General features: G+C 39.9%; 1 protein-coding gene across 2 annotated transcripts in view; it reads left to right on the plus strand.

Annotated features, from left to right (window-relative positions):
* Positions 1 to 1125: 1125 nt before the first annotated feature.
* Positions 1126 to 17010, plus strand: part of DCP1A (decapping mRNA 1A) — a 31924-nt gene continuing 16039 nt past the window's right edge. For both annotated transcript variants that reach the window (XM_062500742.1, XM_062500743.1), the window contains exons 1-4: positions 1126 to 1260; positions 2284 to 2324; positions 4133 to 4260; positions 12614 to 12680. In XM_062500742.1, the coding sequence (XP_062356726.1) occupies positions 1126 to 1260; positions 2284 to 2324; positions 4133 to 4260; positions 12614 to 12680 (371 nt within the window). The remainder of the gene's footprint in view (positions 1261 to 2283; positions 2325 to 4132; positions 4261 to 12613; positions 12681 to 17010) is intronic.

Here is a 17010-nt window from a genome sequence, read left to right on the forward strand (position 1 = left end):
GGAACTTGGTATTTCCACTTCTTGTCAGAAAGACTTTTCATGGAACCACACAACCGCTGGATCCTTGTTTATAGTTTGTGCATTAATGTCAGCTATCATGGGAGAGGACTACCCTGTAATGCTGTATTAAAATCAGAAGTTTGTCCACCTGCAACAAAGAAAGAGCAGCATGACCTGCAGTAATAGAGAGCATAGCACACATTCTCTACATTCTCAGGAGGGTCAGAAGCTTGCCACAAACAATATTTTGTTCAGAAATTTACAGACTTGTTTTTTTCTTGTCAGATTGCACAAAATGCTACAAAGGTACTTGAACCTGAATGATCTTATCTTTGAAGTAATTAACTCCTTGGCCCTGATGAGTATTCTATGCTTTCCTGTTCCTAAAATCACCAGTAGTTGAAAAACTGCAGTAAAAACCTCAGTGCACTGCATGTTACTTTGTTCTTGTTTCAGCAAACATAGATATGTACTACATAGCACTCTACTTCTCATATGTCCTATGTACCTTTATCTCTGGATGTTTACTATACCTGAAATAAATATTTAAAGCCCAAATTCTTCTAAAATACTGAAAATTCCATATCCCACTGCAGACCCCGAAATACTGATATACCAGAAAATGACGGGAGAAAACAGCATCACCCTCAAAGTGCTGCAAGATAATTCCTGAGCCTGTGACCCAGCTCATCACACTTCACAAGGCATCCTGCAGTGATCTCCGGAGTCTTTGGATTACTAATGGCGTAAATAAATAACAGCAAGATGCGAGGGCCAGCCCTCAACCCTGCCCACGCGTGTCGGCCCAAAGCCCACAGCCCTGCAAGGCCTCGGTCGCCGGAGCTGCGAGGGGGGAGCGGGGACCCGGGAAAGGGGCCGCGAGGTCCCGGGTTGAGAGGAGGGACCCGGGAAAGGGGCCGCGGGTCCCGGGTTGAGAGGAGGGACTCGGGAAAGGGGCCGCGGGTCCCGAGAAGGGACCTGGGGAGGGGCCGGGGCGGGGCGGGTCCCGGCCGGCGGGCGGAACTGCAGGCGCGGGCCGGGCGCTCCAGCCGGCGGCGGGGCCGGGTGCACCGGTGCACCAGCGCGGCTGTTGCCGGTCCGCGGGCGGGGCTGCCCGGATCCAAAATGGAGGCGGCGGGCAGAGCGGGGCAGGAGATGAGCTTGGCGGCCCTGCGGCGGCACGACCCCTTCATCACCGGCATCGCCGACGTGACCGGCCAGGTCGCGCTCTACAGCTTCAGCCCCAAGGACAACGAGTGGGTGAGTCCGGCGGGGCGGGCTTGGCCTGGCCGTGCCCGCGCCCCGGCAGCCGCCTGGCCCGGCGCGTCCGCACGGGGCCCGCGCGGGGCTGCGCTCGCCCAGGGACAAGTCTGGGGTTTGGGCGCGTTCTCCGCGCTTGTATTGGGAGAGAGGAGAGAGCGAAGGAAACGAAAAGGCGAGAGGGAGAGGAGATAAAGAGGTGGAGGAAAAGGGGGAGGGAGAGAAAAGGAGAGGAGGAGGAAGAAGGAGAGAGGAGAGGAGGATGAGGAAGAGGTAGAGGCGAGGCCGTCTGTGCGCTCGGGGAGGCAGCGCCGTTCCCTACTCGGCAGTGCTGGGGCTGGAGGGCGCTTTGGCATAGGGTGGTCATTGAGTTTTTCTCTTTTTTAATCGTACTTTGTTGTTGTTGCTCGTGCCTGTTGCGCAGAGCCCTGATTCGGGAAGAGGGGGATTCAAGATATATACGTGTTCGTCATTGCATTAAAAGACAATTTTGGCTTTACCACCGTGTTCATCACAGAGTAATAAAAATGGGAATACGGGGAACTTCACGTTGTCCCGTGCAGCCCTGGGGCTGCACTGCCTTTCTGCGCTCCTGGGTCACAAGCCCGTGGTGAGGGTTGCTCTGGAAGCTGGAATCTGACGCAGAGCTATGGCCCATAGTTCTGCCTTGCTGTGCTGTTGTTGCTGTCCTTGGAATAAAACAGAAACAAAATTTCTCTGATATTTGGAGTCTGCCCCGTCAGGATCAGCATGGGAAGGTTGTGAAACACTGTGTATGTATCACATCAGCAAATTGAGAGAGTGAGCAAAGTCTTTTGGAAGTGGATTTAACTTCCTAATCTTTCTAATTAAAATAAAAAATTGGTGGTTTCTGAAAATATATAAGCATATTTTTAGACCTGTGATGTCAAACCTTACGGAAAGATAAGGATATTGTAAGTCTCTGTAATTAAAACACTGTCCAGAACCTTCATAACTATGTGAACAAGCACATGCCTGAAGTGTATTTGTTGCCTTTTGTAGGAGAAAACCGACATAGAAGGGACCTTATTTGTGTATAAAAGGTAAGGGTTGGTTTGGGTTGGTTTTCTGGGTGGGGGCGGGCGCGGTGTAGCAGTAGTGATGTTTGTTTTCCTTCCTTAAGAAAACAAACTCCAGATGACTTCCTTCAGAGCTTTCATGCTCATTTTTTTTTGCTTGTCCAAAAATTAACTGCTGTGTACTCATTCAAAAAGAATAAACTCTGCACATGGGTGAATAACTCTGTCAAAAGCCCCTACAAGTACTGCTGAGAAAGCATAAAACTTGAATGCTGCATATGTACCCACATCAAAAACTGGTTTATTTGTCTTATTTTATTAACCCAATAGCATTTGTTAATGCATTGAGTTTGTTAAGTGCCAAGTCTCCCTTTGTCTCCTAAAATCCATAAAGTTGATTATGAAAACAATAGAGATGAGAAATTAAATAATGTGTTTTAATTTACTCCTGGAATGTGGCATAAATTTTTGTAAATGGATGAAGTTGCCCAAAAACTGGAAATCTCATTGTGTTTGGTTTTGGGGGCTATTTAATTCCACATCAAAACCATGGAAATTTCTTCTATAAGTTCTCTAGGATAGGTAGACAGGGTCTGGAGAAGAGCCCACACATACAATCAGTCATGAGTTCAAGTTTTAAATTACAGGCAAACAAAAAAAATCTAAATGAAATAACACTTTGTTGAAGGTAAGAAATAGAAGTAATGCAGACTTAAGCCACCCTGAAGCAGACTGTCATAATTTGGTCATTACAATATTTTATCCTGGGCCCTATGTAGGGAAGTTCCTGTTACTTCAGCTCCCAGCTTGGAAATACTTAGAAAGTTAATACTTAGAAAGTGAACCAAATTTAAAAAAAAAAAATCGAAATAAGACCCAAAGCAAAAGCTCTCAATGTCACTAGTTGATGATTTCAAACAAGTTCTGTGAGATGCATTAAGACACTTGCTTGTGATGGTAATGGTTGTTTACCCTGTCACTGGAAGCCCTTGACAGATTTTGTCAATCATTAGGTAAAGGTGGCCACACTGTTACAGAAATCTTTATATTTACCAGCTAATTGTGTCCGATTTTTAGTCTGCCTTTCATAGTGCTGCTGTTGTTGATTGTACATCAGCTTACAGGCACAGCTGACAGGACATTCATACAGCAAGAGAAAACAGGTCTAAAACTATCTTGAACTTTCAGTGCTTGCTCTGTGTTTTCTTTTTCCACCTGGTGTCCAGCAAAAATCTAGATCAATAAAAATTGCTTCACTAAGCAATACAATTTGGAATAATTTACTTTCAGGACACTGAGTTAAGTCCTTATTTCCACAGTTTCGCTTTAGGAAGAAATTGCTGTTTATGGTTCCTCCTGCAAGTGTACTTAGTGCTGTTTAAGACAGCAGCTTTTTTTTTATTGTCATGTCTATTTACAGTAAGGTACTGGTGCTGTGTAACTGGTTTGGTTTTTTCCCTCTAATAAAAAAATTCTAAAATGCCTCAAAACGATCTTATGTCAAGTATTGAATACATTTGCATTTTAATAGAGGACCTGCCCTAGTTTTTTTGAATAGATTTTTCATAGGCAGATCTTTGATTCAGCAGTTTAACAGTGTAGAACTGTAATGTTAATCCTAATCCTGCTTTGAGGTAAATGTAGTTTGAAATTGAAATTAGATGGCATGCCAAGAAATGGCATAGAAAAGCAACTGTGAGAGCTTCAGGAATGCTAAAGCTTCACGTAATAAAGCAATGGAAATTTGAAGATTAATTCATAACATGGTTTCAGAAAATTACTTCTGTTGATGAAGGTATTAATCCTTGGCTTTGTTTTAATTGACACAATAGGTCAGCTTCTCCTTATCATGGTTTTACAATAGTGAATCGACTGAATATGCACAACCTGGTTGAACCAGTAAATAAAGATTTGGAGTTTCAGCTCCATGAACCTTTTCTTCTCTACAGAAATGCCAGCTGTGAGTATAACTTTCTCTAATCCAAATAAATGTCAGGTTCAATTTTCTGATTACTGTGATGTCCATTTCAAATATAATGTAATGGAGCAGGTTCCACTGAAATACCTGATGATGTTTTCTGTCTCCAATGCTAAATTTACTTAAGTAGTTAGTTGTTCTATTATATTATGATCACTGCCCGCTTTCATTAAAAAGAGAATAGACTACCAAAGTGCAATATTGCTCTGGTCTTTAATTAATGATCTGATAAGTTTAATCTAAATACGTCTCCCTCCTAAACCTGTTCCCTTGAGTTACAGATGCTTTGGCTTTGCTTTGATGTACCTAATGGACCAGTTAAATGTTAATCCCTTCCTTTTTTTCCCTTGGAAGGCCTCTGGGATCTGAAAAAAGTTGTTGATTCCATCATGGTGGCACATAACAGCCTAAGGCACGTGGTCATCTCTGTTTCATAATCTTAACAGTCTTCCTTCCATAAGTGTCACAAAGAGGAAAAAATCAAAATTGGTCAGTAAGTTGAAAAGTCTAGGAGGTTGGGGAAGTGACTGGCAACAGATTGGGGAAAGTACTGTATTGAGTTGGGTGTTTAAGCAGATTGCCTGGTTTGGAAGGAAGAGGAGCTGTAGATGGAGGTGATAAGGATAGGATGGATCTTAAGGTGTCAGGCAAGAATTGCAGCTGTGAGGTTGGTGACATAAAGGAAGCAAGAAGTTGATTTATTTGTTGGAACTGATCATACAAGGAAGCAGGAGCTGCTGTAGAATCACCATGGTGTGTGACAGTGACTAGAGGATCACTTCAGGGAAGGAATTACAGAAGCGTTTAGGTTGGAAAATGCCTTTAAGATCATCACACCAAATGGTTAACCCTGCACCACTAGCCCACCTCCCTCAGTGCCACATCCACACATCCTTTAAATACCTCCAGGGATAGTGGCTCCACCGCTGCCCTGGGCAGTCTGTTCCAGGGCTTGACAACCCTTTCCATGAAGAAACTTTTCCTAATATCCAAGCTAAACCTGCGATGGCACAACTCTTGGCCTGTTACTTGGGAGGAGACCAAGCACCACCTTGCTACAACCTCCCTTCAGGTGGTTGTCATCAGAGAAGGTATAGGTTGTGAGTAATCATTAGAAACCCCTGAAGCCAGTTGTTTTCCTTTCGTTGATAAAAGCTCTCTTTTTCCTGTGGGACACAAGTGTGTAAGATCTGTGGGAGGCTCATGGGTTTAGGATAGAGATTACATAGAATAGTACAAGGAAGGGAGGAATTCATACAAAGTTGAGCAATGAAAAAATTACAGACTGGATGTGGGAATTGCATTCTGAAGTAATCAGGAGCATTTTTTCCCTCTTGTTTCTTTGCCACTGACTTTGGTCAGAAACTATCCTTTCTTTCATTACCCCATCCTGTCCTCAGTGATTGCAAATTGAAGATGTCCAGTGCAGTTAATGTGCCATTAGTTACTTTCTCAGGTGCCACAAATAAGCTGCAGATGAGTTTTTGTGTCCTCTGAGAATGTTCATTTTGTTCAGATACAAGTTTAAAAGCATTGATTATGGCTTCTAAGCTTTTTATTCCTTATATATTCCTTTTTAGTGGTATGCATTTCCATACCACTAACTCCTTTACGTTTTGCATTAAGCTGTTTTGTTTTGGATTATTTTGCTTATTTAAGGTTTTCCCAATTTTCTGTCCCCTGAAAGAGTTAGAAAAAAAAAATATGGTTAAATAGTGTTAAAACTGTTTATCTCTATTTGCATAGTATTTGTGAATTTTCAGACAAATTTTAACAGGTGTGTGTTAAGTTTGTCTGGGTAGATCAGGGAATTCTTGTCCAAGTTCTCTTTATGCGGAAGGATCTCCACTTCCACTCAGTTGCCTGCTGGCATCAAAAACCTTTGCATTTTTGGAACCAATTCAAATCAGAGGTTTAAGCCACTGGTTACTATAATGTGTATCTCCAAGGGCTTAATGTCGTGTGTCTCTAATGGCTTAAGGTGAAGTTCTTCTGAGATCCCTTAATGACTGAAAGAGGATGTGCTGCTGGTTTGTGTAAGGAAAAGCTTCCTCTTACACAGCCCTGTGTCTTGTAGAGTGGCTTTTATTGTGTCTTTGAAGAAATCTGCTGTCATCATTAGAAACCCTTTATGAGTAAGTTGCCCTGTTAAGGTTGCTGAGTGATGGAACTGCTGACTCTGTTTGCTTAGCTTACAGATGGGTGATGGCTCAGACCATCCAGTAAAAACCTGAAGTCTTAATAATGCTGTTGGCAGAGACAAACCTACTTTGTGCCTCTGTAGTTACGTTGTAACTGGTTCAGTAACAAATAGAGATTTGTGCTTCACCAGGGCAGGGTGGAAACAGTAGAAGATGATAAAAGCAAAATTATGCATTTGGGGAAGGTTCCATGTCAACAATATTTATATTCAGTGTGATACTACTGTTTTAGACTTCATATTTTCACTTTATTCTGGGATTCTGTCTTGACTTAAGAAGATAGTGCAGCAGATCAGACCTCTGGTGTTTCTGTCTTCAGCAGCACAAGAGCTGTTCTGAGGACAGCAATAACCTACTGCAGTCCGTGCAGAGCTGCTAATGACTTATGTGAGAAACTTTGCAAGCAGTCTATAAACTTCAGTTTTGCTTGGCTGGAGGCTGTAAGAATCATTTGCCTGTCATACTAGATCATAATATTTTGTAGGGTTTTACTATTCTTTTGTAGTTTGATTTCTTCTTAAACTCATACTAAAGAATTGTTGGTTTGCTGCATATCAGAACTTACTTTAAGCCGTAGATGTGAGATTCTCTATCCAATTGCACAGAGGAATTTTCATACTCTTAGACCAAGACTACGTAATTGCCATTTTATTCTCATGAGAAATCACTGATTTTCACAGCTCCTGGTTGGGGGGAGGGGGTCCTCCCATTTTTGCAGGGTGGGGCATAAAGGAAACTTCATGGGCATTCTGGAAGGAGAACAGATACAGTGCCTTTCTTATATCTGCCTTTTGCTGTTCTCTGAGTGAAATGGAAGACACTTGGGTCAATTTGGTTTTCATTATTCTCTGAGGTTTCCCCCCAGTCCAGTCCTACCTTTTTCATATTTCAGCTTTTAATGTGGAAATCGTTCCTCACACATATTTTGTTCTCAAAATTTTTCTGGCTACGTGATGTGATTCCAACCCCAAAATAATACCGAACCCAAAAAGTTGGATATAACACTGCCCCAAAACTCACACTGCTTATTTGTGTGGCATAAGATCCTGAAGCAAAGATAAGAGTGTGACTAAGAAGCTGTAAGACATTATACCACTTGCAGTGGTAATTAGAAGAAAGGTATTCTTGTTTTCACTGTTACAAAGAATTAAGGAAAGCAAATATCTCCAAACATGAGAAGATCAAGAAATTTCAAAATTGAAGAGATTGTTTGACTTACTGTAACATATTTAAATTTAGAATTGCTCTTTAAAAGGTAAAAATTTTGAGAAGATACATCATACTTAATGTACCATTTATTATTCCTTAGTCAGGAATAGGTATTGCTGGGTATATTTGATCCTTGTTGAACTCTCCCTCTGGACACACACACATTCTTTGGAGAATTCACAGTATTTGTTCATGAAATACTGAAGCCCATTGACTTTTTTTTTAAATGAACCTAAGCTTGTTTTCTTTTGTCTGTGTTTTGTGGAAAGCATGTCAAACTGGTTTTAAAAAATGCATACAGTTCAGCCGGTAACAGTAATAACAGTGCAGTCTGAAATTCAGTACTTCCTTTCAATCTGTAATGTGAGGATCTGGAGCTGTAGGTTAATAGTTTGCTTAATAATTGAGGAAAATTAGTCCAAGTTTTAAGCACTGGTGAACTTACCTCCTAAAGTCTGCAGGAAAGATTCTTCTGAGCCTTTCTCATTTATAACTTTTTCTTTGTATCGGTGGTGTTGGTCTTGATTAAAAGGGGTTTTAATCCAAGCCAGTTCACTTGGGAGGTCAGGCAGGCTGATTTCCATGGTGCTGAAAAGACAGATGTTTAGCATAAAGGTTGGGTATTAAAATAAATGGTCCTTGTTTGTTGTGGGTTTTTTTGTTTGTGGCAGTGTGGTGTTTTTTTTCTTTGCTTCTTATTCCTGTCCAAGGTAAGAGTTAGTAACACAAAAATAATGGATTTTGGAGAGTTTATACATTTAAGTGGAAAACTCAGTTAAAAGTGCTGTCTTCTAGGCTTGTTGTATTGTTGACGAAAACTTGTATCCTGAACAGCAGAAGTGAAATGAGTTGCATTAGAAGTGTTTCAGAGAACTCCTGACTGGTTTCAAAATTGGTACGGGAAGTCTCTTGTTATCACACATGTTCCATTAAGTGTAACATATCTTTGTGATTGCTGAGGCTGCCTGGCTCTCCAGCAAGCACATTAACCCACTGGTTTAGTCTGAGATAAGAAAGGAGCCTGTTCTTCATATCTTCATAGCAGAGGAAGCAAAGCAAACCAGGGGAAGGGAGGAATGATTGAAAACTGTAAAGAAGTTTCTAAAAATACATCGTTTGACCTGAACGATGGTACTCTTAACTGCAGGAGGCTTTCTTCTGTGGTTTGGGTTGCAAAGCAGCAATCCCTCTACTTCCATGTAATACTCAGATGGCAGTTAGTTTAAGTGTTCCTGAGCTTGGATGTTGTTTGGCACCTGCTGAATTACCCCATGCTCCTGCTAGTGGGATTGTGCTGTGTGATATATTTGTGAAATGGCTTCAGGTATTCAAAACAGTAGAGAAGGGAGGAACTTTTTCCATTCATGCTAATGGTTTATAAGTCTGTAGTAGGCTAATAACTACACGTAAGAAATAAATATGAAGAATGTCAGTGATCTAGAGCTGAGTGACTGAGGTGGCATTTCAGCTGACATTGCTCCTAGAAGAAATGCAAGCTTTAAGAGAGAGAGCTTCATGTCATTTTGCCTTAGACTCTGTTTGAAGTGTAAAATGATGCATATGTGTGCTTTTCTTTATGGAAGTGAGATTGTTGTTTTCTACGGTTACATTATAGGAGGGATTTCATAATACGAGCACTTTTCGTTCAGGAGTTTGAGACACTTCCAGTTGTTTTGCTTCATTGTAGGGCAACATCTAAATTGGACCTGTAATATGAAACTTTTCTTTCCTTTCTACCAGCTCTTCCAGATAATTAAGGGAAGTTTTAAACAAATCATCTCTTTGAATGAGTTGAAGATGTATTTATACAAATGGCTACACTGCCTAGGGGAAGGGAGTGTCAGTGCCTGGAACTGAGAAACTGGCAGTGCTGATGAGTCCATTGTGCACTTCCTCTGGCACACATTCCATTCTAAGTTTTCCCTTCCTGTGTGTCCCAAGCTTCTTGTGGCCTTTTGTGAACCTGTTGCAGAAACCAGGATCAAGGGTCTGGTCTGGACTAAGATGTACCCAGCTGACATAGGGGAGAGGGGCCCTTTGGGGGTACAGTGGGCTAACAAGGTTGTGGCAGTGTGAGGGTTGGGGCACTGCCTCTTGCTGCTTACTTAAAATAAGAGCTGAAGTGAAACTACAATTTGGGAATGCAGCTTCATTGTATATTGCCTTAGGTGAGGCTTCTGTCTCACAGTGACTCCTGGCTATTCCCACTCTTAATCCAGATTATAGAAGAGTCCAAGACCTTCCTTTTGGTATTATTCAGATGTTAGGCTTGAGCAGGAAGTCTTCCATAATCCTTCTGTCTCTCAAAAGCTCTTTGCTTTCCCATTTCAGTTTTAATCAGGTTTTTAGGGTTGATCCAGACAAGTTTGGAGAGAAGTTAAGTGTTATGTGTATAGATAAAACAGTGTTTCTGACAAAAATTATGTATGTCAGAGAAGAACACAGATGAAGAAAATGGATGACTTTTTAGTTTTATGAAACCTGATTTGTCTGTGGTATAGGTTACTCATTACTTCAGGGGTGTCAAAATGCATTCTGATTTCTACTGAAAGATTTGCTGATGATGATTACAAACTACTATTACTTGATTGCTAAACATGCTGCTCAGCATTCAGTGTAGAAAAGCTGGATGGAAGAATGAGTGGCTTCTGCTCACTGAAACTCTTGCAGCAGAAAGGTGCCATCAGACATAGGAGGGTTCAGGTAATATTTATGCTGGGTATAGCAAAAAAATATATTTTAAAAGAGCCAGTAAGAACCAACTCTGTCTTTGCTGTAAGGATGTTGTTAATTGAAGGTGCATGTATGGAAGGAAGTACAGTATATATATAGGAAAATATATATTAAATAGTAATAGTAGTGCTATTGGGGGACACACTTCTGGGGAAGGGAGCTGAACTGGCAGTACAGGAGGTCTCTTGGGAAGAGGAAGGTAAACATTCCAGCCTGTTGGACTGTACATACATTAATGCCAGAGTTCATTTGTAATCTGCTTTGCATCTTTGTAATATTGTGTAAAATTGTTCTGCAGTGACTCCCTATGATTGCTTGGCAGTACCAAGTGGAAAAGTGCCTCATGCTCTACGCCAAAGTGAGATTTGGATCTACTTGTGGTCTTTCTGGCAGAATTGAGTGTGACTTTTATCATTTTCCCTTTTAGATATTATTATAAGTTCCTTATCTTCATTTCTTCAGCAAGTATGCTTTTGAAGCAGCTTTCTCCTCTTGGCAGTTTGTCTGATAATGAGGTCAGGGAAGGGAGAGAGCTTTTCTTCAGTGCTAAAGTATGAGCTACTTCTTTAGTCATATAGCATACTGGTGACTTTGTAGGTTTCTGTGCAGCAGAAAATCCAGTTGTATTAAACTGCAAAGTTTCATAGAAGCATTTCATAAGCATTGGTTACATGTATGAAACGCATTTTTATTGGATTGTGACTTCTGTGCATTGATTTATTTGTTCACTGCTTGAAAAGCTTTGTTATCTATTACTTAAAGTGGAACCTCTAATGAAACTAACACCCAAATTAGTACGGGTGTTATTTAATAAGATAAAGAAAAGCCAAGAATTTCACCTTGTTGTAGGTCATTCTTCTAGAAATGTGATGTGTACTTGACTTCTTAGGGATTTTGGCCCAACAAAGTACACCTGGGATAAGTCAAAGAGCCAGAAGAAATTTGGTGAATAATTTCCCTCTTTGCCATGGCTTGACATAATTTTGAGTGGGTTTTGCTTGAAGGTTTTTAGTATCTTGTGGAGAGAAAAAAAAGTGAGTCAAGAAAGAAAAAGAATTTCACTGTGAAATAAAAATCTACCAGTAACTGGAAACGGTTGTGTAAAATTTTTTAGACAGTCCTTTCCTTCACTTTAAGTGTATTTGTAATCAGTGATTTCAGCTCCATTAAATAATTGACATGAACTGCAGTACGAAGATGAGTTTTAAAAGGCTGAAAGAATCTTTTTCAGACATTGAAATACTTCAGTGGTAACGTGTCTAAAGTGTTCAATTGCCTTTGATGTTCTAGCTCTTTATGCATTGACAAACTTCACAGATGAATTAAGATTTAAAATAATCTGCCTTGTGAGCTGGATTCAGTACAATACTGAGAGGAGTTGTGGAGCTTTGTGGCAATAGTGCAGCTGGGGGAAGTGAGGAGAGGAGCTGGTTTGTGGGTTGAAGGCCCTTGGGAGGATTGCTGGGGAAGGAGCAGCTCCTGGCACTCCTGACAGTTTCTCCCTCTGATGGAGGCTCAGTGGTCGAGCTCCAAGTCTGCAAACTTTCAGTGGAACTTTACTTATTCTGAAAGCTAGAATGAGGCTGTCTTGCTGAGCTGGAACCCCTTTGCTCTCATTGCTTTGTCCTTGATACCTTCAAAGAGCAGGGGTCACTACAAGTGTAGTTTTAAGCTGTTCCATGAATGTGACTGTGTAATGGGAACTTTGGTATTGCTTCCTTCTGGAGAGAGAACCTTCCACAGAGGCTCTGACTGAACTGTCGTTCTATAATTCAGATGTTAATGTTGGTCTTTGACAAATTTAAAAATCAGTGTTTTGTTTTTTGGTTTTTTTTTTTCTTTACATGGATTTTCCTTGTCTTAGCTTAAATGAGGAAGTCTGTAATTCAAAAAAAGAGGTTGCAACTGTAGTGAGAAGGTACCTGCTGGTTAAAACATTTTCATGCCACTTTCATTTACAAATAGTTTCAAGATTCTATAGTTCTTCCATTTAATCTGACTGAAATTGTATTTATGTTTGCACATGTGCTATTTCTGATTACTTTATAAATATTAGGTGGTGACACACAGTATTTCAGTGGAAATTGGTGGAATTCATATGTTGCAGATCTAATAGACTACTTTTTTGCTATTGAGTTAATTACTTTTTTCTTTGTTTTTGTCTTACACTTGCTTTTTTTCTTGTTTTCTAGTGTCAATTTACAGTATTTGGTTTTATGACAAGAATGACTGTCATCGAATAGCAAAACTCATGGCTAAGTAAGTACTGGGGCCTTATTCTGTAAGCCTTTTGGAAGTTATTAAGTGTTTCTGGTTTTTTTCTTCACTCTCTTAAAAATGGAGGAATACAACATTCTTGTTCATACAAGTTTTTTTTTTGACTAATGAAGATTACAGTTTTGTTTTTAAAAAAACTGCATCATTAAATTTTTAGTTGAGTGATTAAAAATGTGCTGAAGTATTAGTTGGCATTCTCCAGAGAAAGCAAGTGTGAGCACTGTGTATTATTTTGTATTCTATTTTGTATAGGGTTGCTGGCAAAAGATTTTCTAATGCAGAGAGTGTAATGATAAAAATGATGGTTGGGGATTTTTTTGTTGGTTTTATGGTTGAGTTTCTTGGAGTTTGTGGTTTGTTGGGGTTTTTTTTAAAGCTTAGGTATTATTCCTGACTAAAGCAAAGAGCCTAAAGAATAAGAGGAGAACTAGGTAGAAGTTTCTAGAATTATAGTGCGTTTAGAAGAATTAGCAAAACTGTGAAATAATAAGAGCTTGATGTTCCTAATTTCTGGATTTTTTGATGGTTACTCTTGTAGAGTAGATGTACTGCCCATGGTACCTTCTCATCCCTCATTCTCTGTTTGCTCCTCTTTGCTGTCACACTGCTTTCCTGATCCCTCTTAGGTCTTGTATGCCTTCAGCAGCATGTCAGGGCTTGCCAGTCAGGCCATCCTGAAGATTTGCACAGTTTAATTACATGGAAATATAATAATATTTAATTATATCAAAACTAGTCAAAATATAGGTATTTTAAGCTGAATTCTAATTTCTTTATGTAGGGGGTTTGGTGGCGCTTTTTTTTTTTTAATTATTATTTTTGCACAAAAGCACTGAGAGACAACACAAATGACAGACATTGGTACCGAGATCTCTTTCTAAATTCTTTTTTCTTATCCTGATAACCCCATTTGCCACTTTTTTCTTCCTAGTTATGTTGGACTCTACTGTTATTTGTTTTGTCCATATCTAAGGATTAACTATAAGGATCAATGGAAAATAATAGTATGAAACTGACTCTTGCATGTTGTTACCAAAACAAATAACAAAACATGTACTGCCTCTCCTCTTTATAAACAGAGCATCAGAAGGACATGGCTTTCTCTTCTAATCTAAAACCATTAGGTTTTAGATGCTTGAAGTGTGAGAGAGATGAACTGTTTAAACTCTACCATATTCTTATTCTGTCACACACAACTACAGTGCAGATCTGGGTTTGAGTCAGCAAACCTTGAGTCCACTTAGTTTTGAACTGGGTTAGTCGCTGCAGCACAAATGATGGACTACAAATATTTCAGGAGTCTTAAAAAATGTGATCAGGTAGCAGACTAGTCTAGCCATGGCACAGCAGTCCATAAAGCACATTTACCCCTTTGGCTGCTTTGCAATATTTACATTTTCTTTGAAGAGTATTTATTTTGTTCTGTAGTTTTTTGCCTTTGGGGTGGAAATTTGGATTTGCACCCTTTTGTTAAGGTGAGTTTTTCTTAATCACTGATAGGAAAGAGTGCTGTCTTTATAATACTTCAGCACCTTAAAAACATAACCATAAAAGGTTTCAAGGAGATTTGCATTCTCTTCCCTGCATTTGACTTGACCTTATTGTGCCAGACTGAGTTAACAAGATTGCAGGCCATCCATTTATATTTTGGTGGCTTATCTTTGAAAAGGAAAGTAAATTAGGCTTTGTAATCACAGACTTCACTTCTCACATTCTCTCCCTTCCCCTGCTCTTCTGTGAGGTTGTGCCAGGTATATTTTCAATGCTGTAACTCCGGATATTCTTCAACAAACTGTCACAGCAGCTACTGTGTCCCTGAAGGAATGTGTGCCTCTTCCACTATCTGATATAATGGGAAGAAACAGCAGGCCTTGCTTAAAAAAGATTTAATCCTGGATTGCACACAGAGCATGTTCAGTGTACAGATTTTCATTCGTTGACTTTTTTTCCCCCCAGGAAAGGTATTTAGGTATTTGATTTACAGATTTTTTTTTTTTTTTAAGAATTCTAGAATTTTCTGAAATGAAAATAATTTCTTGGGAGTTATTAAACTTCCTGATTTCGGAAACAAATAATTTGTATCAAGTTAAGATGATTGATTTAGGGATGACCTTTCTAGAAGTAGGGCGGAAACTGGAGGGCTTGAAATATTTGAGAAAACTATTGCCTTCTGACCTATAAGTTGGTAGGAAGGTTGTTTTTAGCTTAGTTTATAAGTTTGTTTTACTCTGTTTCAATAGTCAGACCCAAAGTGGCTTCTGAGATACAGGCAGCAGACTGGAATCTCAGAGTTCTGGGGATACAGTTTCATGTTTTATTCCATCACTCCCATTGAAATGTAAGGTGCGCAAGGCAGAAGGTAGAGTTTGAGTTATTAAACAATTACCTAGATGAGAATTGTAAGTCTTCAAAAAGAAACTTTTAAAAGGTAACAAACACTTCATAATGAACAAGAGAAAAATGTTATGAAATGTTTTTCAGAAATTTTATGAAACATTTCTTGAAATGGATTCACTGCTTGAAGGTGTTCTGCTGTGAATTCAGTGAGTACTGTTTTCACAGGAGGACATTTTATTGAAACCTTCTGGGCCAACTAATTAAGGCAGAAGAAGAGTCTCAGAAGTGAAGCCTTTGCTTTGCCTGCCAGGCAGCACGTGTGACTTCACTTGCCCAGAATCTTCCCTTTAGCTGAAGTGGTTTTTTTGGATTTTTTATACAATTATGCTGGCACTTAACATCTCAGCAAAGCATTCTGATTCTCTTACCTTGCTCTTTCTCATCATTAGTTTTGGAGTTGAGTTTGGAGAGGTCCTAAGCTGGGACTGGGTGACCAGGTGAGGTGCTAGAACAAAATGTTCTCTCAGGGTGTCACCATAGAAACACTTATGGAGTATTGAGCTGCTTCATCCAAACAAGCACATGCTGCAGTTCTCAGAAATTATCAGGGTTACATTGGCCTCCCTGTTGTGAGTTACCTTGCCAGGTGACTGCTGCTTACAGAGAAGGCTGGAAGTAAACAGCAGCTGGTTAAGTAACCAGCTTATGTGATGAAAAACTTTGAAAGCAACATTGAATTGTTAAAAGCCAAATCTCACCCTTTTTCAACTAATGACAACTAAACTCTAGTGAAGTAAAGAAGCTTGGTAGCTAGAAAACTGTGAAGAAACTTCCAAAACTTGAACTAATTTTTCCTCAGAAATGTCAACATAGAGGTCCATATAAATAATTATAAAATCTAGAGTTTGACCTGAATCCTAACTGACCCAAAGAAACTGAAGACTGGAGTGATTGACACTTTCTGTGATTGTTGTGATAGCACCTCTTGGCTCTCCCCTCAGCCATCAGTTCCACAGCATGAGAATTCTCAAGTGACATGCTAGCTCCTGACTCTGTCCTGTTTACAGTGCTTGTTTTTTCTTAACATATTTGATTAATGCAGGCTTAAAAAAGAAGGGATTACAGGCTGGTGTGTGTTTATTTCAAGAGGATAAGCTTTAGCGCATTGCACAGCCATGTATATCTTGTGAACTGCATATGGATTAGGAGTATATGCTGCTTTTACTTTTATTAATGAAATGACCAGGTACACATCAGCTTCTTGCATCTCTTACCTTCAAATTGAAGGTTTTGGATACTTGAGGCAGGCAGGGGTAGAGTAGAAGTGGTGAACCATAGGCACCAGAGGCCAGAGGAAATGCAGGCAATTGGAATGACTGCAGGGCAGCTTGAGAAGGAAATGGTTTGCTGTTCTTTCCGGAGCCTTAGATGGGGGTGTGAGGGGTAACTTGCTCTAAGTCCTCTTGCAGGCTGATTCCAGAGACATCTGGTGTGAGCCAGCTCTCTTCTTTCCTGCTGTCTCTGTTGCATAATGGTAGACCTCATCCTAAACTAGAACTGTTTGGTAATAGATTTTGTTGAATTACATGGCTTGACTTGGCTAAATATGGAAAAATGCATGTTAGGAGGTAAAGGGTAAAAGTTGTATCTTTAGTCTATGGTGTAAAATGTGCTTTTTATGTATCACATGGTTGGATGTCCACTTTTTCCATGTAAAAATGTCTAAACATAAGTTTTATAGTAGTGTTTACTGTAGGCAAACTTTGTGAGAGACAGATCCGTGCTCTGTGAATGGGAGATAAATCACCCAGATCATTTGACAATTTGTCTTGTATAAACCTTGTAGCAAATGAAAACTTGTGTGAATTTGGTCAGCTATGTGTTAGGCTTTTATTCAGGCAGAAAAATGGGTTAATGTGCTGGGAGTACTTTTTTTTCTTTACTGCTTTTTGCAAGATGTTAACTCTAGTTAAAT

This window comes from Cinclus cinclus, chromosome 12 (genome assembly GCF_963662255.1).
Source record: "Cinclus cinclus chromosome 12, bCinCin1.1, whole genome shotgun sequence".
Lineage (NCBI taxonomy): Eukaryota > Metazoa > Chordata > Aves > Passeriformes > Cinclidae > Cinclus > Cinclus cinclus.